The 23,854-nt window shown below is 44.9% G+C and overlaps 1 protein-coding gene across 33 annotated transcripts in view; it reads right to left on the bottom strand.

Moving 5' to 3' along the window:
* Positions 1–23,854, bottom strand: part of rims2a (regulating synaptic membrane exocytosis 2a) — a 1,580,193-nt gene that overhangs the window by 3,090 nt on the left and 1,553,249 nt on the right. For all 33 annotated transcript variants that reach the window (XM_072467178.1, XM_072467182.1, XM_072467181.1 and 30 more), the window contains 4 exons: positions 20,013–20,154; positions 15,720–15,832; positions 8,316–8,417; positions 3,311–3,450 (listed from right to left, as the gene is read on the bottom strand). In XM_072467178.1, coding sequence (XP_072323279.1) covers positions 3,311–3,450; positions 8,316–8,417; positions 15,720–15,832; positions 20,013–20,154 — 497 coding nt within the window. The remainder of the gene's footprint in view (positions 1–3,310; positions 3,451–8,315; positions 8,418–15,719; positions 15,833–20,012; positions 20,155–23,854) is intronic.

Genomic DNA, 23,854 nt, shown 5'->3' with positions numbered 1-23,854 from the left:
TCAACACTACAGGAAAGTTGTTTGTTTTCTGTTACCCTTCCCTCATTGCCTCCCACTTCCAAACCATCACTTTTCGCCTTCACTCTGAAACTTGAAATCTGGTACCTTGTCCATTGTTCATTGGCAAGGCACATTAGCGTGTGTCAAATCACTATTCAACCACAAAGTTTATCATGGCGAAATCCAATCGTGCCTGCAGCTTTTAAAAAATTCATTCATGGGATGTGGGCATCGCTGGCTGGGCCAGCATTTATTGCCCATTCCTAATTGAGAGGCCTATTCGGCCATTTCAGCGGACAGTTAAGAGTCGCAATTGGGCCAGGCCAGGTGAGGACAACAGATTTCCGCCTTTGAATCAGATGGGTTTTTATGACAATGGTCATTATTAGACTTTAGATTGAATACAATTTTCACCATTCGCCGTGGCAAGATTCGAACCCAGGTCCGGACAGTCGGCAATGGTTTCAAGGTCATCATCAGACTTTTAATTTCACCATCTGATGTGGTCAGATCTGAACCCATGCCCCCAGAGAATTCTCCTGGGTCTCTGCGTCACTATGCCAGTAACAATACCACTACACCATCGCCTCCCTGATGTCTACACCTGCCTACATTTCACTGTGGGGATAACAATGAAGAATAAGAACCTCTTTTTGGTTTAAAACTGGGAGACTTTGGACCAGTGAGTTGAAAATATCAGGATCGAGATACCTGACCCCATTCCTGCCCCTTCCTGTTTTAACATGCAGAAATCACGCCATTGATGAAATTCCTGCAAATGCAAGAAAGGGCCTAGTTAACAGAACAGAATAACTGCCTAATGACATTATTGGGACTGTGACTTAAACCTAACTGGAAGTGAGGTGGAAGCCTGGCAGAGCTGAGGTCGGGGCTGCTGACTAGAGAATGTAAGTGCAAAAAATCTTCTCTTTTAGCATTCCCAGTGGGAAACGAGCGCAAAAGTGTTCCACAAACCACCACCTGGTGGACTGGGATTTAAAAGATAGCATGCCTCTGTCTAACAAAAGTATTTCCACAGGCCATTATCTTGTTTCAATTTCATTGCTTATTTATTTTTTGTCACACAAACGGAATGAGGTTTCTTCAGCATAGCAGAGAGCTGTCAATTTGGACCACGCAGTCGGAAAACCATGTTAAAATGTTCTTAAGGAGGGGCAGTTTACTGGATCAATACTTTGGGCAAGGTGCCAGACTAACAGCAGAAGGACATGGGTCAGAAAATACACTCGGGCCAATATGGGTGATAGCAAAACGCAATAAGACATTTATCCTCAGGAGGAGTGAGAAGGAGAATGGATAAGAACTGATAGGAGGACAGCGCGGTGACGCAGTGGTTAGCACTGCTTCCTCACGCGCCAAGGTCCCAGGTTCGATCCCGGCTCTGGGTCACTGTCCATGTGGAGTTTGTACATTCTTCCTGTGTTTGCGTGGGTTTCACCCCCACAACCCAAAGATGTGCAGGGTAGGTGGATTGGCCACGCTAAATTGCCCCTTAATTGGAAAAAATGAATTGGGTACTCTAAATTTATTAACAAAGGAATGAACTCATGGCAAGACCCCCTCACTCTGTGCTGGAAACAGTACATGGCGTAATGGGGAGGGAGAGGAGTAAAATTCAACACATTCAAGAAAAAACTGAACTAAAGATAAGGGCTTAAAATAAGTAATAAAGGCTTTCTTCCTTTTGCTTCTGGGTATATTTAAGGCACAGGCAACTGAAGCACAAAACAATTTAAATCATTTTTATCTTCTGTTACTAGGATACCGAACTGAAGGTAAAGCTTCAAATCAATTGTCCCACATGCAGCTATTGTTAACCAATAAACTGCCTCCTGCTTATTGGACCTGTACATAAACATTACACACGTAGTTGTATTGCTTCCCAAAGCTACAGCTTTCTTTGTAATACAGGCCACATTATAAAACAGATACATTGAATACAAAGGGCAGGATTCTCCAGTCCCCCGCAGTGTGTTTCTCGGTGGCGGGAGGTGGCATGCCGTGCGCCGGCGGCAGAATTCTGTTCCTGCCGCCGTCAATGGGAATTCCCATTGAAGCCACCCCATGCTGCCTGGAGAACGGCAGGCGGGGCTGCGCTGCCGACGGGACCAAAGAATCCCATCGCCGGCGTGCGGCCAGAGAATTCCAGCCTACGGAAAGTTATCATGGCCTCGGGAATCATTAGATTGCAAACCTGGCAGGTTACAGCGGTGATCCTGTTCAATGTTAGGTTGTCAGCTGGTGAGCATCTCAATGCATAGCACGTGCTGAGGTGTATCACCACCACCACCCGCAACCGAGCATCCACCTCTTTGAGGAAGGGAGGCAATTTGCTGAATTAAAAATCTTTGGCAAGAATCTTAGGGCCCCCCTACATGGATGTATATGTGTGTGTGTGTGTGTGTGTGTGTGTGTGGGGGGGGTGTAAAATTGCATGGACAGGATTCTCTCCGGGATCCCACCCGACCCAATGCAATTTCACAGTGGAGCAAACAGGGCCTCAGGCAGCAAACCCACCCTTGCCCCATTAAAGCCCTTAAGTAACCACATAAAGGCCATTTGGGGGTCTTTTCCCACCCAGCCTCAATTTCTAGGCTGGTGGGAGTGGGTCAGAGCAGGCTGAGAAACCAAAAAAGGAACAAATCTCTGTCTCGGGCGGGAAGTGTGAGAGGAGGGCCTCAATGCTCCTCCAGAATTGGGGTGTAACCACGCCCCCTCCCCCCCCAGCCCCAGGCAAGGCATCCTTCCCAACATGATGATTGCCCCTGCTCCTGACACTCCAGGGCATCCCCTACCCTCCCACCCCTGGGACTTACCTCAAGTGCATACGCAGGATTTAGGCTGAGGCACAACATGACAGTACCTCTTCTGGCCACTGCAGTGCAGTGCCTGGAAGGGCTGGAGAGCTGCCCAATATGATTGGCCGATTGCTCTCCAAGTTGGCACTGCATACCAAGAGTGGACGGAAATTCCGGCTGCTGACAATCAAGGCCCAATTGAGTGCGAAATAGCAGCAGGCCTGTCAGAGTCAGTGGGAGGGTCAGGTATCAACTCACAGGATGGCGGGACTTTTCGCCATCCTGAAAAGTTAGGCCTTTGAATGTTCAGGCTGTTTTCCAAATATGGAACCCACTGGTGGAAACCTCAGATACCCTTGGTGAAAATGTCCCCACTCCCTCAGTTTGAAGACAGTGGCCACAACACTAATGGGGCCTCATTTCAATTCATCGGTTGAAAGTTTAGATTAACATGCTTAAAACCAAAATGAAGTAATTGGATAAATGGTTACCTGAAGAACCTTTCCTTGGGGGCTATCTTCAAATGGCAACTGTTGCTGGTACAAAGGATCCAGTGTTTTTCGTGCCACTTTTGTTTTCTTTTTGGCGATGCAGATGCCATTTTCCAATAGATAAACTTTCACGTATGGTGCTGGAGGAAATAAGAAAATTGCAGTTTTAATAACTGGTGATACGTGAACTAAGTGACATTGCGCTCAATATTACAGATAGACAGTGTTATTATAATTAGGGTGGTAAAGAGGTGAACTAAATGGTACTGGGAGGGATCATGTGACAGCAGATGTGGTAAACTAAAGGGAAACAACGGGGCATGATTTAATGGCCTCTCGCGCCGACTTGGTGTTGGGATGAGGCCATTGAGATACATGAAAGGCCTCTCGTATGATTTGTGATGGTCAAAATGTCTCGCATGATTTAACAGAATCTCATGAGACGTCTTGATCTGAATCTCGCTATGTTTATGCCGTATTTTTCCGGTGTCCGAAAACTATGTGGGAGATCTGGCCGCACCTGGGAGACCTCACCATGACGCAGTTCAGCAATATTTTCCACAAATTGGCACAGGGAAATTAATGGCACCTGTGGGGATGGAGGGGGGGGGGGAACCCAGGCCATTTGAAACCCCTGGGTGGTTGGGCTCTGGGCAGGGTGGTACCTCAGCATTCCTGTTGACACTCGGCCACTTTGGCACTGCCAGCCTGGCAACTAGGAGGGGGTTCCTTTAGTTAAGGAGTCCCTGATGTGGGAGAAGCTGCTTTGCGATGTGCGGGTGCGGAGTGTGGAACCAGCCATGGGACCTTGCTATTGGGCCGCCTGCTGAAAATGCCAGCCTGATAGCGGGATTCCCTCAGGAATACCTCATATCCCTTGCAAAAAGGGCAGCACGGTGGCGCAGTGGTTTGCACTGCTGCCTCACGGCGTCGAGGTCCCAGGTTCAATATGTCTCTGTGTCACTGTCCGTGTGGAGTTTGCACATTCTCCTCGTGTTTGCTTGGGTTTTGCCCCCACAACCCAAAGATGTACATGGTAGGTGGATTGGCCACGCTAAATTGCCCCTTAATTGGAAAACATGAATTGGGTACTCTAAATCTATTTTAAAAAATATATATTCCTTGCCATGCAAAAATTTGCATGGCGAGCGACACTGAATTGCTTTCTGATTCCCACTTTATTTACCTCTGGCCGTGGGCGGGATTCTCCGTTGCCCGATGCCGATATCGTAATCAGCGATCAGACAGAATCCCTTCCGATGGCCAAATCTGGGGCGGCACCGGTTTGTGGCCGGTTTTCTATTTGCCGGCCTCTCAGAAATGGCATCATCGCGTTGCGCGTCACACGCCGTTGGAACAGTGTTGGCACGTCACCGGAAGCCCCTCCCCCGATGCTCCAATCCCGATGGGCCTGGTTCCCGACCGCGCGGGGGACATATGGTTTCAGCGGTTGGGAACCCGGCGTGGCGGCTGAGGACTGTGTCCATCGCCGTCACAGTTGGCCAGGAGCCGTGCTGCTGGCTGGGGGGGGGGGCTTCCTCTGGTGCTGGGGGGGACAGGTGGAGGGTGGCCAGGGAGTGGCAGGTTGGGTCCACACACAGTCGGCACCATGTTTTATGGCACGACCGCTGCAGGTCGTCACCGTGCGCATGAACGGCCACGGAGCCGGCCATTCTCCAGCCGCTTTTGTCGTGGGAGCCGGGTGTGTTACCCAGCGTGGCTGCTCACGGGTCCTAGGATCGGTGAGGGTTTGGTGCCGATTTTGGCGTCGTAAAATGCCACAGTTCCCACGCCAGCGTCGGCACTTTGCCTCAAAATCGGAGAATCCAGCCCATAGCCTCCCAAATGGAGAATCCCGGCCCAAGATAGGTAGAAAACTAAAAGGTAGAAAAATAATTTGTCAATCGATAAAGTGTCTACAAAGTGAAATAGATTGGTAAGTGAGTGGGCAAATATTTCACAGAGGGAGCATAATATGGGAAAATATGAACTTTGTCCACTTCGGCAGGTAGAATAGAAAAACTGTAAACTATTTAAATGAAGAGAGACTGCAGAACCCATTGGCACAGAGACATCTTGGTACATGACTCACAAAAAGTTAATAAGCAGCTGCAGCAACTGACTAAGAAGGCAAATGGAATATTGGCATTTATTGCAAAGGGAATGGAATATAAAAGTAGAGACGTTTTACTGCATCTGCATGAGGCCTTTGTGAGACCACATCTGCAGCACTGTGTACAGTGTGGTATCTTTATTTGAAAAAGGATATAATTGTGTTAGATACAGTTTAGAGAAGGTTTACTCAACTCATTCCTGGGATGAAGGGCTGATCCTATGAAGAAAGGTTGAACAAGTTGGGCTCATACCCATTGGAGAAGTGATCCTATTTAAACATATAAGATCCTGAGGGGATTTAATACGGTGGAAGCAGGGATTGCGTTTCCTCTTGGTGGGGAGACTAGAACTTGGGGACACAGTTTAAAGATTTAAGATGGAGGTGAGGAGAATTTCTTCTCTCAGAGTGAAAGCGGCGGAGGCTGGGCCATTGAGTTTATTCAAGGTTGAGTTAGATACGTTATTGATGGACAAGGAAGTCAAGGGATATGGGAGCACATGGAGCTGGAGACCACAATCAGATCAACCACGATCTTCTTGAATCCTGCAGCAGGCTCAAATAGCCGAATGGCCTCTTCCTGTACCTAGGTCCTATATTCCTGTTTTGATGAGGTAACAGATAAGCTGCGGCATATTACAACACAGTAGGGCATGAGATATCTCAGACAACATAGTGTACCTTGACACATTTTAGCTTTAATTTTTTTAGAATATGTTAATATTTGTCTGTACACCACACTGTACCCCTGTCATGTATATCTTTAGAAGTTAATTATCAACTTTCATACAATGTGCACTTGGATACTGGAACCATTCCAGCGTAGATTGCTGGATAAATAAAACACTGTGAACTCTGTTCTCATTTATTAAAATAACATGCATCAATGTTTTGGATTCATATTTTGTTATAAAGTTATGAATAATGTACAGAAAATCTTATGTTTCAAAAATTTCCTGCCACACTGTACATCCTAACCTTTGTTGGGATATTGTTCTATTTGCTGCTAGGTATCCTCTGCTCTGCCTTCGATAACAGTAGTTTAGTCTTGACCGTGGAGTTTAACAGACTATTCGATTGTGACGGGAGCATTCTAATTCTTTCCTCGCCTGGTGTATCTACAGATACCGATACATTTTCCATGGAGAGTTATTGTATGGAGATTGCGGTTGGGGGAAAGAGGTGAATTTCTATGGGGATAATGCTGATTGTTTGCAGATTTTCTGCTGCGGTTTTGGTGGACCAGCAGGAGAACCCAGGCAGTAATGTATACTTCAGCAGAGATAAGATCATTCTAATTCTATACAGATCAACCCTGAGACATCCTGGTCTAATATGGATCAGCAAGGACTAAGCACTGGGGCAAGGCTCTCTTTAAGCCAATAGATTATCACAGTTTTAGTATTATTTTCAGTGTCATTTTTTGTTTTAAATAATCCTGTCAAGCACCTTGGGATGTTTCGTTAACGGTGCTATGTAAATATAATTTACAGTCACGTATATACAGATTGAATAAAATAAATAAATTGGAAGCAATGTGCTAAGAACTAAAAAGACAAATACAATGACACTGCTGCAGTTTTCCTGAAAGAGATATAATTGTTTTTGACATGTGAATAGTGCTGTCTGAACAACTTGGACGTGTCTGTCAGTCCAGTGGGATTTGTATATGAATGAATCACACATCATGCGCCGTTGTGGATGTGGCATCAAAAGTTCAGCCATGTACAAATCCCAGTTTCTGATCTCCTGCAGTGATGTTTATTTCCCTGACAGAAGAATGACTGCTGACCTACGCTCCTAATTAGACTGCACCACGAGTGTTTTAATGAAGGACTTATTTTTGTACTTTGGCGTTTTGGGAAGAGGGAACTACTGGGGGATGCTGCTGACCGGGCATTTTATTATTTTCAGGGGCAAGCTGTCCCCATCAATAGAAGCGCCCCGTGAATGACCTGGATACTTAAAATGGAGCCTGGCAGCTCTAGGCAGATGTGTTTGCTGCTTGCTGACTAGCATTCTAGTCAGCCAGACTGGAGTGGTGACAATGTGGAAGCCTCCTGCACTATTTTAACTACCCCTTTGCCCAGTTTCCACTGGGGGGGAAGAAGCTAATAATTAATCCCATTGATTTTCTAACTTTAGAAATGAGAAAGACCAAAGAAATCCAAGAGTCAACAAGCCTGACTGTTCTGAAAAGTGACTGAAAACAGTCGCTCCCTCAGCTCGGTACCTGTAGGGTTCTGTTCACTAATGGTGATCATACCTTCAAAGCTGCTGGAAATGTTGTTCTCTCCACTGACAAACAGGTGAGCTGCGGATTCTACTGTTCTCAAACCTGGGATTATAATAATCTCAGGACAAACACAGGGAAGTTTTGGAAACTGCCCTATTTTATTTTCATAAATCCATATGACTAGAAAATTGAGTGTGTTTCTGCCTGGGTTTATGATCCACCTTGCCCATTCTTTCTGTACTGGCTGCACAAGACAATCTCTTGAGGCAGAAATGGGAAAATTTGCTACCTAACAATTTCCACTGTGAAAGTCTGAGACTTTGAAAAAAATATGAGGTGGATATCTTCCAAATTGCTTAAAAAACAAAATTCCAAGGAGGGGATGGATCTTCCCCAGCAGACTGAATCAGCTGGAAAACTACCCCCTGGGGTGTACACACATATCGCCAGGAGAGGTATGAAAACTGATCAGGTACCCAGACAGCTGGCTTTTAACCCACCACCGCAGTATAACTGAGGATGGTAAACTAACAATGTGGAAATTTATGGCTGTGAACCTAGAAACTCTCTTTTGTAAAGTCCTGTCAAAATCTGAATTCATTCGTTATTGCCTCATGTCTTGCGCATAAAATTTGTTTTAGGAAAGGCTTTGTTACCAGGTAAAGCTTTGGAGCCAGGTTTTCCTACTAGGCCACGGGCTCGGATGACCTCTACTTCTAATTGTCCTTTCTTGTCCATCATGCCGATTTGGATGTCACCTGAAGGAAAAAAATCAGATACATTGCCTCAGCACACAAACCATAAGATCGCAAGGCACGGTTACTTTCTTAAACCGTCTTATTTTCAATGCTTTATCTGAGCTTGCAATTAAGACTCTGCTCCAAAATTAGCCTGGAGTTTAACATGCACCATTTGAAGCGACCATCACGTTCAGGTCAATGATCATAGAATGTACATCACATAACCAGGCCATTCAGCCCATCATGTATGTGCCAGACAATTCTCGCTGTTCAAACAACAAGATTATCAATGCACTTTGTATGCTATTAAAGCAAATGAAAAAGCAGTCAGTGAAGTGTTTGCCCTTTGTTTTCTTTTTCTTCACTCCTCTTCATTGATTATGGTTCTTTTTCTTGTGCTAAACATTCAAAAGCACGCTCCCTAGCTAAGTGTGGCCTTTGAAGCATGGGGATATATCGGAAAAAAGCCACAATCCTCCCACTTCAGTTGTGCTGCCACAGAAAGGTATTGAATGCCGGATAATGGCTGCTTTGTTGGGCAAGCAAAAATGTCAAATGGCAAATCAGCCCTGACAATTCTCACATACATGGTAACCAGTTAACAAACAACACTTGGACACATTTAGAGGCAGGTCGCTTGTCATCCTCAGTCAAAAAATTGTGAATGGCACAAAGGTAACTCAGAAAAGGGAACATGGGGAAAAATACAAAATAAGTAACCTCTTCCTTCCAAAACAGATCAACTCAGTCCGTTCCATTCCATCTGCATTACCATATATGGTGAGGCTTCCTTCCTTTCCTGTTCTATCATTGCAGCTATCAAGAATCACACCACCACACTGCACACTGACAAAGAAGCATAAATTTCTCTGAGTCACGAGCTAATTAGAAACAAGAAAAGTTTGTTGACGTAGCAGAGAACTTACGCACAATCACCCCCACAACCCAAAACTGTGCAGGGTAGGTGGATTTGCCATGCTAAATTGCCCCTTAATTGTAAAAAAAAAGAATTGGGCACTTTAAATTTAAAAAAAGAAAACCTACGCACAAATATGTCAACCAGATTATTTTTAAAAGTCCATGGGAAAATATCTGCTGTTTCACAATCAATTTAAGGTATCTTCTGAAATTTGAGCAGCACGGTAGCACAAGTGGATAGCACTGTGGCTTCACAGCGCCAGGGTCCCAGGTTCGATTCCCGCTGGGTCACTGTGCGATGTCTGCACGTTCTCCCCGTGTCTGCGTGGGTTTCCTCCGGGTGCTCCAGTTTCCTCACACAGTCCAAAGACGTGAAGGTTAGGTGGATTGGCCATGATAAATTGCCCTTAGTGACCAAACAGGTTAGGATGGGTTATTGGGTTACGGGGATAGGGTGGAAGTGAGGGCTTAAGTGGGTCGGTGCAGACGCGATGGGCCGAATGGCCTCCTTCTGCACTGTATGTTCTATGTTGGACAGTTGGTTTGCAATATGTCTAATCAATGGATCACAAGTATATGGTAGTTTCTTTCTTGTTACATCATTATGTATATTAACCAAAATTTTTGACGCTAAGGCAGGGGTACAGTATTTTAGTGCTGTCTTGTTTTGGGTTGCCAGCAATGGATAGCACTTCTGCCTCACAGTGCCAGAGGCCTGGGTTCGATTCTGGCCTTGGGTGACTGTCTGTGTGAAGTTCGTACGTTCTCCCCGCGTCTGCGTGAGTTTCCTCCTGGTGCTCTGGTTTACTCCAAGGTCCAAAGATGTGCAGGTTAGGTGGATTGGCCATGCTAAATTGCCTTTTAGTGTCCAAAGATGTGTAGCGTAGGTGGGTTGGCCATGGTCAATGCACGGGGTGACAGGAGAGTGGGCCTAAATAGGGTGCTTTTTTGGAGGGTTGTTGCAAACATGATGGGCTGAATGGCCTCCTTCTGCACTGCAGAGATTCTGTGAAATACATTAGGATATATTTCCAAAAAACACACTTCTCTCCCTTTACTATTTGGAAGAATTACGATTAACAATGTTTGAAATGAATATGAGTTGAAGAATCACAAGATCCTAGTGATGCAAACCCTCCGCAAATTATCAGCACCCTGCTAGTGTTTTCTGACCAGACCTTGTTCATGTGCGCTCTAGGATCCAGCGGGCAATGCTGTTTGTTCTCTTGTATTGGGATAGCAAAAGATGCAAGTGAAGCAGGTACAAAAAGTACAAAAATGTTACACTTGTAATGTGTAATGGTAGTAAAAACACAGAAGAATATGTTGAAACAAAGTTCCTCTGGCTGCAGTTAATCCCTTACTTAAAGTAGAAGACAAAGTAATTTCAGACAAACTCATTTGTGGGTTTGTTAATGATACTGCACGTCTTTGTTTAAAGTCGGAGGTAATGCTCGAGGTTTAAATTAGGCTGAAAATTCATGCTTTGTGTCTCAATTTGATCCATTAAGTCTTTTGGCGTTACATGATTAGTTTATTTGAAAAGTAAGCATGGGTTAGATTTCAGTCTGAATTATTATGTGTTAGAACACAAACTTCTATCTCTCTCCATCTATGCTTCAGCTTTAAAATGCTGTCTGTAAATGAAGACATGGAAGCAAACTATTGTGCATGCGGGGAAACTGAATTAAAATCAGAAGCTGCTGGGAATACTCAGCATTTCTGCTGAAAGATTATTGACCTGAAACATTTCTATTTTTCTCTCTCTACAGATGCTGCCAAGTGAAGATACGACATGCCTATCAATTCCACAGAACAAGCCTCTTGTGTGATCCATGCATTCTAAAAATATTGCATTACTGTATAAATTGGAAAAGAAACACATGTCTCTAACCATTCACCCAGCTTTGTTTTTACATGAGCTCCTCATCTCTCTCTCTCTCACTCTCTGCCTCATGCCATTTCTTGATGTTCAAGACCAATGGGTAGTAGATCAGTCAAATATGAAAGGGGCAGGTTTATTGTCGGCCAGTCCAGGGCCCCAGGCAAACAGGAACAAGCCTATTAGTTCTTCCCAGCGTGAGGTGGGGTTGTCAACCATTGTTTGATGCATTTCTGAAGATATGATCATGTGATATTTGATCAAATAGCATTCAGTCACGTGACACTGGTTATACTCTCACGAAAAAATGTCATTTTTCTCTGGATCCTAGGGCGCACATGAATGTGGCCTGTCCAGAAAACACTAACAGGATGCTGGTAATTTCTGGAGGGTTTGCATCACTCGGAACCTGTGATTCTTCAACTCATATTCATTTCAAACATTGTCAATTGGAATTCTTCCAAATGGTAAAGGGAGATAAGTATGCTTTTTGGAAATATATACTGATGCACTTACTGGGAATCCAACACAAGACAGCATTGAAATACTGCGCTCCTGTCGAAGAATCTGCTCACTATTTGCAAACCTTATTTCATTTACTTCCACTGAGTGTTTTCGTCTCACCAATAAAATATTTGACGTTTTGTTTTAATATGAGATTAATAACATACTTTTCAAATGAATGAAAGTATGATTTAAGGATACAATGTTTAAAGAAAACTACTTGTGTGATATATCCACTGCAACCACCATGAGAAATACCACTGCTTCCACAAAACCATCATTAGTTTAAGTAACTTTTAACTAAAGCAAAGCCTCATATAATTCAATTCACTGACTCCCACACTCCATCACTGAGATCGGCTTCAGGGAGATGAACTCGGTCTTTAGGGAGAAGCACCAAAGCTGCCTCACTTCCAGAACAACGCACATTATAAGCAAGTGTGCAACACAGGCTGACAAAGACTGCAGCGGGTTCAAGAAGGCCATTCACCACCACTCTTCCAAGGACAATTAGGGATAAGCAATGAATGCTGGCCTACCCAGCAAAGCCCACATCCCCAGAAAAGCCCACATCCCTTGATTGTATAAAAACATAATGTTATTACTGCTTGACCACTTCCACAACCTACCATTATCACAGTGGGGGAGCATATGTTCACAGTTTGGTTGACAGCTCCAAGAGATTATTAATGGATTAACCATCTTTGATGTGGGGTTTGTTTTTGCATGGGATTAAGTACTTGAGGGTAGTTAAATGTATTGATAGGCCTATATCAATGTGAGCGTTGTTTTATAAAGTGAAGTCTTTCATACATGGTTGGCACTTTATTTTGTGTCCTCTCAGCATGGCCCCTGAGGTCTACCCATGCTGGATACTGGTTGAGATGGCATGGAGGGTGCAAGGGAAAAGGTTGGTGGGTGAGGGGGTGGGGGGGGGGGGGAGTGTTGGCACGAATTGGCACTAAATTGGCACAGAAGCTATAAGGGACCATGGGAATGAGTGGGTGGGTATAGGTTAGTATGGAATGTATGAGGGGCTGTGAGGTGGGAAAAGGAGTATTGTTTGGCATGAAAGGTACGACAAGCCATGGGGTGAGTAAAGGGGCAGAGACTAGCATGGCGGGTATGAGGGGTCCATAGCAGGTGGTCGAAGGAATGGGCTGGTATGAGTTGGCATGAATGAGGCATGGGAAGTGAATGGAGGGAGTGTGAGGGCTAGAGGGCCTAATATTCAACCGCACAATTGTGACGAAGTCCCAGAGCACTGAGGCAGGTCTGTTAATCAGCCTGCCTCAGCACTCAGTAGCTTTCTGGGTTGTATCATTCATTCTGTCAGGATGAGGGTCCTGTCTGAAGGTACCAAATTGTGTTGAAGACAATGGGCCCGATCTAACCAAATGGGAACAGAGCCCCATAGTGAGCGCGTTTAGCCGCGTGTTTCCCGGCGCTCGCAGCTATTTAACGCGACTCCGGTTAGATACGGGGCCTTAATGGATAATGTGTAGTGGAGGTCATACTTAGTCCCATTTCCTTCACTGAGGAGCCCCACTCGCCGAAACTCCTCAGTGCAGGGAGAGAGTGGGATATCATTTTTAAATGGTGTCCCGATCTCTCGAGCTTCTGATGCGACCCCTGAAATCCCACTCACCTATAAGAGAGCCCTCATGCCCTCCTGCACCCCACCTCACGTGCACATGGCACGCCCCCATGCCCGATCCCCATCAGTAAAAAAATGGCAACTTGCATCTTGACAGTATCAGCCTGGCACCCTGGAAATGCCCCTGCTAGTGCCACCTGAGCACCTTGGAAGTGCTAGGCTGATGCCCAGATGGCACTGCCAGGGTGCCAGGCTGGTACCAACAGTACCAGGGAGTTGCCCACAAAGTCCATTGGTGGTGCCTCTCCCCCACACAATACTAATCTTGCAGTGCTTTCTGCAGAGAAAAAGAAGTGACAGCACTTAACTGCCTTTGATTTGGTCCAAGATCTGTCAATAATAGCTAGATGTTTATAAATATTGCAGTTAGTTTCACAGCAGGGTACTTGAGATCCATCAAGCGTGAAGGGAAATGAAATTGAACAATCCAGACAGCTGGCTGTGATCAAGCTAGTAAAATTAATTTCACAGTGATGTGAATGAAAGCCTTGAAGATCAAAGATCTGAGGGGATTAAAACCCATCTGATGTGGGGGGGTTTTTCTAGGAATTTACAGGTGCTGCTTTCTCTGCCTGAGCCAGCAGGTGTTGCGCACATGTGAGTTTTAAAGCAGTGATTTTTTTTTAACTCTCTCTGGATTGCTCTCTAGGTTCCAGGCAGGGGCCTTTGTAATGAGAGGCTTTCAGGCAAGGTTCTCTCTTATGGGTGGGGTGGTGGTCTGGCAGGTGTCTCTCTCATGGGGGTGGGTTCGTGTGGGAGCCTCTCTTATCGGGAGGGCTCTGATGGAGGTCTCTCATATGCGGGGTCTCTGGTCGGGACTCTCTTTGGGGGTCTCTTATGGGGGTCTCTGGTGGGGGCTTCTCTTATGGGGTCTCGGGGGTTGTGAGGGGTCAAGTTATCATTGTACTGTGGAAGTGTGTGTGTGTGCGTGTGGGGGGGGGGGGGGGGGGTGATCCAGAAAATCCCGTGGTAGTGGTGGTGGGGGGGAAGATTGCATTGGGGAAGTGAGGGGGCCCAGCTGCTGGACCACGATGTCGGGCGCCCGCCTATAATGGCAGCCCGATAGCGGTATTCATGAGGGAATCCGTCGCAATCCCTGCCATGCATACATTTGCATGGCAAGGGATAGGAATCACTTCTGGATTTCCACTCTTAGCGCAAGCGCAAATCAAAGGCAATTCATCTCGGGCATGAGAACATAATCCCCCCAACGGAGTTTTGGTGATGTGGGCCGAGAGATATATATTGACATCGGCATGAAGATTCCTGCTCTTCTTCATATAGCTCTTTTATGCTCACCTGAATACCAGTTAGGGTTTCAATTTATTTTCTAATCCAAAGACAGCACTTCCACCAATTTAGTACTCCCTCATTGAAGTGGCAGTCAAGATTAAAAGCTCAAGTTCTCAAGTGAGGCTTTGACCCATGACTTTTCGACGCGGAAATCAATTTCTGACTCTGTCTTTTGATCCTTTAACATGTCTCCTCTTTACAAAGAGGAAAATCCATCTGATCATAGAATCATACAATTCTTACAGGGCAGAAGGCAGCCAGCCATTCAGCCCATTGTGTCTGCATCAACCTTCTGAAAGAGAACTTCACCCAAGCCCACTTCCCTGCCCTATCCCACTAACCCCTTAACCTGACCTACATATCTTTCGATTTGATCCTGATCAAGTTTTGAAGAAAACGTTCATATTGCAAGGAAATAAGTGATAGCAATTCTCAGCAATGGCTCACACCACTAGCCGGTGTAACATACTGTACACTCAGGAGCCTGATTTGCAAATGAGCAATGGATCTGTTCTTGCCTGAATGCAGTCACAGTACTCCATAGCTTAGTGAACAAAGATAATGAGCTGAGATGGGGTAGGCAGATTATAAATTGCCACAATGATAAGGCACCGCGGCACAGTGGTTAACACTGCTGACTCACAGCGCCAGGGACCCAGGTTCGATTCCGACCTCGGGTGACTGTGTGGAATTTGCACGTTCTCCCTATGTCTGCTTGGGTTTCCTCCAGGTGCTCCGGTTTCCTTCCACAATCCAAAGATGTGCAAGTCAGGTGGATTGTATATGCTAAATTGTCCCTCGGTGTGATTACAAGGATAGGAAGGGGGATTGGTTAGGGTGCTCTTTCGGAGGGTCAGTGCGGACTCGATGGGCCAAGTGGCCTCCTTCTGCAATGTAGGGATCCTATCCTATGACATTGTGGATCAGATACACTGCATTATTGTGAATATTTACAATGTCACAATGCTTCTAATTTGTTTCCCAATATATAATTGGAATTACTGGCAGGTGAGTTATTATCTTTGATGGATTTTTCAGTTCAATGTGAAATATGAGTGCTACTTACCCATGGGTGGTGTAGCTAATGTCTGACGTCCAACCATCTGGGCTGGGCCAAGGCCATCCAGGAAATCACTGAATTGGCTGTCTGATGCCAATCGAACACCAGGAAAGATCAGGCTATGAGGAAAACAAGTGCAAGAAAAGTGAAAACTGTGTGTAGCACTTAGTAATATTTAAGACATGAGAAACTGAGCTCATGCTAAATATTAATTGGTAACATTGGAATTTATATCTCTTGATCTTTATATTTAGACAATTAGATGGATATATTGGTGAGGCCTAATAACACATCATATTTGCTGGTTTGCATTCATTAATGCCACGAGATTCCCTGGCTAGTTCAATGATGTGCAAGTAAACAAAAATTTAAAAACTGTCTTAACTTTAAAACACAGAGAACTTGTTTTTTCTAACAAAGGCTAGACCTACATAAGCATTCCAATGAACAGTTGACAATTATTATTTTTTGAACAGGTTAAGATTCCCTCTTTTTAAGGGAATTTGCTTTGTGGCCATTGCTGGATCTGTCAGAGTCATAAGTAATCTGTGTCCAAGAGGGTACAATTTCGCCACCGCCACTCTAAACTGGTTGCTAAGGGCCTCATAGCAGCAACCCAGAAATCACTGCCTTACTAATTTTCTAATTCACCTTTTGGGGAAGTATCTTTTGCCACCCCATGGTGGTAAGGATGAACCAGGCCTGCATTATGCCTCTCAAGAGAGTGAATAACTCTCATTGTCAAGGCTAACTCACGAAGAAAGGTCACATCAGTATGTGTTAGCAACTGGAAAGGAGGAGGGGGATTGGAAAAATTAGGAGAAAATTGGAAGAGGACCTTTAACATGTTGGCCAGGTTTACAGTCCCATCATATTCAGTGTGCATATCCGGCTGACATTGTATCCTGGAAATTACTGTATGAACACTTAATAAGTCTGTACCGTATTAAATTACTCTTGCCGCTATTTTAAAAGAGGAATATGTTAATGCATGGGTTAAATAGGATAGCAAAGGTAGGAATTAATTATGAACACATTGATGGTCAATTAATAACAATGCCCAGACTTAACGTAAAGTCTACTATAAATTTTGAAAGTGCAGTTTCATTATAATTGAGTCAATGGTTACTTACTTACTTGCAGATGATTGTGATCTTTTAAAAAGGTGAAATTGGATCTACTGAAGAATTCAACATTTGTGTAACTTGTCCCAAAAGTGATAATATAATAGATATGGAACAAACTTACAGCTACCTTACATTCACTCACACTGCTGGTTAACTCACAGGCCTCAATTGATAAGAATTGCCCAAATCTTCCAATCCCAATGGAGGTGAACGCTGAGACCTTTACTGTCAATGAGGGTCACAATGGTATTGGATGTTCTGGGGAGCTGATTTACAATGGAACTTTGAAGTTCTGTTTTGCCAGAAATGGCTCCATGGGAGGCCCCATTGTTGATCCCCCGGGGCCTGTCAGCATGTAAACTTGGGCTGTTTGTTCCGTACATACCTAGATTTTTGATCCTGATATATTAATGCTGTTCCGAGCAGGCATAAACCTTGCTAGAAGTGTGGCTTCTTAAATCAGAACAAGTGTCAAAGCACCCCAGTACCCTTGACATTGATCGCCCCCTTTTGAAACTACTCACCCCTGCCATAATATGCACCCATGCACATCATGAGGTAAAAGCAGGCAGTGACAGACACCCAGGTGAGCCAATCAACATACAGAACAGAACACAACCAATCACCAGACAGAACACCAGAGTGGGGCTTCCAACCATAAAACACACGAGGCATCAGCACTCTGCCTCTTTCCACTGGTGACAACTGTTGTGACAGTCAGGGTGTATATATCAGTTAGCACCTTCTACACGTGGATCAGAGCTAGCCTGGTCGAGATAGTTAATGTTAGTTTACTTAGAGTAGTAGAGAGTCAACCCACAGGCAGCTGTGTGCTTCGTTACTGAAGTTCAATAAATCTTATTGAACCAACACCTATGTTTGGTGTATACTTGGTCATTTAACTGCATCGTGTTGCAGTCCATGTTACCCCTGGGTGAATAACACGACATGATACCAGTGGTGGCTACTGCTTCTAAGTAATTTACCTTCGAAAATTTACTGACGACCAGCAACTGCCTTCCAGCGGCATGGAAAAGATCCAAGCACCTACACAGCTCCGGATCTCCAGGAACCTTGGCGCCAACTGGCGGGTCTTCAAGCAGAAGTTCAGTCTATACCTTGAGGCCTCGGGCCAAGAAAGTGCTTCCGATGCCCGAGAAATCGCGCTGCTACTGTCGACTGCGGGGGACCAGGCCATCCAAATCTTCAATTCGCTCACTTTTGCCGATGGTGAGGACAAGACCAAGTTCCAGACCATCCTCGCCAAATTCGACAGTCACGATGAGGTTGAGACAAACAAAAGCTTTGAGCGTTATGTCTTCCACCAGCGCCTTCAGGGTAAGGATGAGCCTTTCCAGTCTTTTCTCATACATCTTCGCATTCTCGCGCAATCCTGCAACTACGGTGACACCGCTGACTCCCTCGTCAGGGATCAGATCGTGTTTGGCGTCCACTCCGACGCCCTGGAGCAGCTCCTAAAAAGAAAAAATATGACCCTGCCAGTGGCCATCGAGACGTGCAAAGTCCACGAACAGGCAAAAAGTCGCTATTCCCGCCTTAAGTCGGCAGAACAGGACCAACTTGCTTCCCTCGAGGCTGAGAGTGTACAGGCCATCGCCCGAATGCGGTGCCTGAGCATCGATGAAGGCGGCCATTCCGCACGCTTTTCCAGGGGCTCCACGCATACGCACCACAGTTGGGAGAACGAAGCGGCCGAAAACTACACTGCGCAGGTGCGAGAGGCGGCTGACCACACTGAGCATGTGCGACGATGCACTGAGCGTCACGACGTCGACGTGATGACGTGCCCCAACTGCAGCACCACCCATTTAAAGCGGCAATGCCCTGCAAGAGGCAGGCGATGTCTCAACTACAAGCAGCTTGGCCATTATGCGGCTTTGTGCAGGTCTGCACCTCCGATAGGCGACCAGCGATCCCAGTTCCAACGCAGATGCGTTCGAAGTCTGCAGCAAGGACTGCTGGATTTGGAACCTGATCCCGTCACTGATCCAGAGGACGACTGTTCCGTTCATTCATGTACCTGACCTGGATCACCTTCCAGTGCTGCAAAAGATGCAGCAGATCAGAACGTGGCAAAAGCTGACATATGATGCTCATGCTACTGATCTGCCCGTGCTCTCTCCAAAGGGCGCTGTTCGCGTCAAGTTGCCTGGTGGAGGCTGGTCAACTCCAGCTGTTGTTGTTCGACAGGCTGCTCCCAGATCGCTTGTGGTTCGCTTGGCTGATGGATCTATTGTCCGGCGCAACAGAAGGGCACTACGCAAACTTGCTTGCCCTCCACCGGATCTCACATGCCCAGATATCGCTCTGCCTTATCCGGACACCTCGCTCCACGAGGCCACCAATCTGGCTGCATGCCAACTTGTCAAGACACCATCATCCCCGCCTCCTCCTCTCAGGAATCCGACGACAGCCCCAATGACTGGACTTATAAATAGTTCCTTTGGATATATACTGTTATGTTTCTGCACGCTAGACACCTTACATGTACATGTTCATTCACTCACCAATTGCTGTATATAGTTACTATTGTAAATATGTCGCATATGCTCTAAGCAGCCGACAAATTTTTTTTAAAAGGGAGAACGTCATAATATGCACCCATGCACATCATGAGGTAAAAACAGGCAGTGACAGACACCCAGGTGAGCCAATCAACATACAGAACATAAAATGACCACTCACCGGACAGAACACCAGAGGGGGGCTTCCAACTATAAAACACACGAGGCATCAGAACTCTGCCTCTTTCCACTGGTGACAACTGTGGTGACAGTCAGGGTGTACAAATCATTCAACACCTTCTACACGTGGATCAGAGCTAGCCTGGTCCAGATAGTTAATGTTAGTTTACTTAGAGTAGTAGAGAGTCAACCCACAGGCAGCTGTGTGCTTCGCTACTGAAGTTCAATAAATCTTATTGAGCCAACGCCTATGTTTGGTGTATGCTTGATCATTTAACTGCATCGAGTTGCAGTCCGTGTTACCCCTGGGTGAATAACACGACAACCCCCACACACTGACACATACCTCTTCTCCTGACACTGACCCCTCCCAACATTGTTCACAACCTTCCTGTACCCCTGTCCCTGCATGGTGTGCTGTTGTTGGGAGTGTTGCAACATGTAGTTCCCCTTCATACTGAACTTACTTTCCCTCTGAACTGTAGCTGTTCATGCTCCCATCGGCAGATTCCCGACTAGGTTGCCGAGTCATCCGATTCCTCATTTCAACCGCCAATCCAGTTTCTGTACTGCGTTGGATGGTACTTCGTAGCTTTTTCCCTCCAGCCTCTGCAGACACAAGAATGGGAAGATTTTATGTTATCTCATTTGTGGTACGTTGTATGGACTGTATTAGTATTTATCAGGTAATGGTGTCTAAAAAGAGGGAATCTTCTATGTACTTGACCTTTCATATAATCTGTAGAAAGAAATATAATTCACCAGAGTTTATTTTGTGAAAAATTATGCATTGGCATAATTTGTGAGCAAGAGAATGATCACGTCTCAACTGAAACAGCTCCTTGCTTTTAATGTTAGTAACACCGTGGCCTTCTGACCTTTAGGCTCATTCTGCTTCACTTTGTAACTGTTTCTAACTACATCAGTAGTTAACTGAATTAATAGATTAAGTACAGAATGGACTCAAATATAATAAGATTCAATCTTGACACTGAGGAAATACTCCCTCTGTGGGCTTTGTGCAATGACATTGTAAACTCATTGAGCTGCAATTTAACTCAGTTGTATCAAAGGTTAAAATGCAAGATTTCTGAAACAGAAACCCAACTAGCCTTGACCAGTTTTAATAGAGATGAGATGAGGGCGGACAACAAAACTGTTCATGGCAAGTAGGTTGGTCAATTAAATATTATAATGAGACGTTAATAGTGATTCTATTTTTGACCACAAGTAGCCAGTTTCCCCGGCCTGAGGAAACCCATCAGGTAATAGGAGACAAAAAGGGCTGAATCTATAAGTGCCTTTACAGCAATGCATGTGGGCTAAGAGGAGCATGAGTGTTTCCTCCAGGACCAACCAGCTAACCGGTAAAACACCTTTGCCATCTGCTAGCTCCTATGCTGCTGATCACTATCAGAATCACCGATCTCCATTGGAAACCCCTCCCGTGACACCCAACCAGGTTCCCTGGACCACATCCACAAATTGTGCTCACCATGGGGCCACCCTCACTGCAATCTTGAGCCAATCGTGCAATCCAGCCTCCTAGCACTGCTCCAATCTAAACCAACACACCCTCCTCATCTTCCTCACTTCCCTATCTGCTCTCAAAGGCTTCAGCCCTGTGAGGCAGGCTTCCTGCTTGAATGGACTCTAACCTGTCAGTCAGAAACCGCACTTGAAGACCCCTGCAGATAAATTCTGTAAGATTTTCCGGAAACAGCAGCCCCAAACAGGAGGTGTCACCAGGTTAAAATCCAGGCCATTCTTTCTAGATAGGTTGCGATTTTGTTACACATCACAGTTATGGAAAAACCTTCCCTTGGTACAGTTATTTCAGTACATTTAGCTGCAGCAGACACTGTCCAGGCCAGGTGGGATTGCTCGCTTTTGGCCTGACAATTGTTTCATTATTTGGTAACATGAAATTGAGCTAGTGCTGATTGTTTGTGAATTTTGGCTGTCAATAGTGAGGGAATCCAAAATAAAGGGGGGGAGGGGGGGTCATAATATTTTTGATGTCATTTTTTCACACAATGGATAGTGGAAATCTGCAACTCTCCCCCAAAATGCTGTTGAGGCTGGCCACGTGCAAATTTTAAAATTGAGATTGCTGGATTTTGTTGTGTCCGGGTGCTTCAAACGCTACAGAATAATGCCGGGCAGATCAGCGATGATCTAAGCTCAAGGGGTTTAGGATAGGGTTGGTGGGTGGAAGAACTCTTCACGGCCACTTAATCTACTGACGAGTGCTTGTTGCAGGGTGTGTCAACTGTGTTTGACCTTTCAGCCACATTTTTATCTTCCTCTACACCAATTAGACTATTCACTGTGGCAAAGCAGTTTATTCAACAGCTGACCCAACACAGCCAAAACTAGCACTTTAAAGAGAGCTAAATCCAAATGAGCGGCTGGGCGTTTGCCTCGAGTTGTTTGTACGAAAACCAATATATTACTGTTACGGTTGTACATTACCAAAATCTATTGTTATTGGAAATATAACCAATGAATGGAATTGATATAGCTTAAAGTCTGCGCAATAACCATGATTTTCAGGTCAAAGATAAGTGAAATCAAGGAAGTTGTAATCCCATGCCATTTCTTTTGACATGATATAATCAATAAAATAATTGATGAGACTTTTGTAAACCATATTAAAGGGTAGATTTTAACTAGTTCTGATTTAATCTGTCTTGGTGAATAATGAAAATTTGGGGTGGAGGTTAGCAAGCTTTGCAGAATTCTCTGTCCAGAATATAATTTTAAAAGAGGAAGTCTTGTGGTTTAGACGATTGTGTCCCTGCCCCTGTGTCAGGAGCACTGGGTTTGCGCCCCATCTAGGACCTGACGGTCAAAGAAATTGTGTTAGTTACTTGTCCAAACAGCTAAATTCTCAACCTGAAAGACCTTCCAATACACCTATTGCAGACAGCAAGAGTGGGACAGTCTCCTGCTCAGCCATGCTTGACGCGGAGTGGCGCCTCACAGGCTAGCCTCTGGCGCCAGTCTAGCGACTTGTTCCAGAACAAAAACTAGCTACAGAAACAGTCGCTAAGCAAGTGCTTTGTCTGCCTCGCGTGACTTGAGGCACAGTAATGAAGAAGAAGAATTTTAAAGGATGGAAAATTCTGCAGAGCTCACTGACCCTAGTGCCTGAATTCTTATTATGTGTTCAATGCAGGTGAAGCTTCACGCCATGAGGCCCGATATGTAGAATCTGCCCTTATGTGATCATCAATTAAAACAGATTTCAGTGTTAACAAGGTGGAGGGGGCTTCTGAATAACAACGCTGCACCCATAGCATGAGTTACTAATGTGAAAAATAGCAACATCACAAAAATGCTGTCATGCGAGAACATTCTCCACACTGTGGAGTAACGCAGCTCTGCACCCACTGCCAATGGCAGAGAATGTAGTTAATTTTGAATTCTGAAAAAAAAGATTTTTTATTAGTGTGGAGTATGTTCTCGCATGACAGCAGTTTTGTGATGTTGCTATTTTCCACATTAGTAACTCATGCTATGGGTGCAGTGTTGTTATTCAGAAGCCCCCTCCATCTTGTTGAACACTGAAATCTGTTTTAATTGATGATCAGATAAGGGCAGATTCTACATATCGGTGCTCATAGCATGATTTGATGGAACCGAACAGCCGGCACTGTACATCAAACTTCAAGTCCAATCAGTGTGACAAGATTAAACAGTGCATGCTCAAGTTATACAAAATATCAACCTCAGCTGGCTTCCAGTAGTTAATGCATTATAATCATGGTTGGGGTCACCATTTGGAAATTTGTATTATTATATATTTTTTTCATTTATTATTCTGGTTTGATTAGTTTCAACTCGATCTACTTTGGCTATTAGGCAAATCTTTGTGCAGGGCCAAAAACAGATCTCATAGTTGTTAATGCCCAGTTCTCCCTTCAGCTCTCATTATTTAGTAGGAAAAGATAGGTCAGAATAAGCAATACCTTGTACATGGATCTCTGCCACTGGCATTTGCAAATTGGCAGTGTTTCCATGACTTCCTGATGACATCGCATTGCTCCGTCAATCAAGCTGGTACTTCATGGGTAGATGCCAGAAAACATGTTCAAGCTCTCTAAATATTACTTGCAAAGTAACTCTTGTATTTTGAGAGGATCAAATGGATTTAATTAGAAAGTAAACATGCAACACGGCCACAGTGTTTTATTAGTTCAAATAAACCAGTTTCAAATTTCATGTATTGTGGACATTCTGTCAGCTAATTAACAAATAATAAGTCTATTTCTTAAGGGGAAAGGCTGCAGATGGCTGGTTTACA

The sequence above is a fragment of the Scyliorhinus torazame genome, chromosome 11 (assembly GCF_047496885.1).
Source record: "Scyliorhinus torazame isolate Kashiwa2021f chromosome 11, sScyTor2.1, whole genome shotgun sequence".
NCBI classification, from domain to species: domain Eukaryota; kingdom Metazoa; phylum Chordata; class Chondrichthyes; order Carcharhiniformes; family Scyliorhinidae; genus Scyliorhinus; species Scyliorhinus torazame.
The sequence above is the reverse complement of the archived record's forward strand: the minus strand, read 5'-3'. Positions and strand labels throughout refer to the sequence as shown.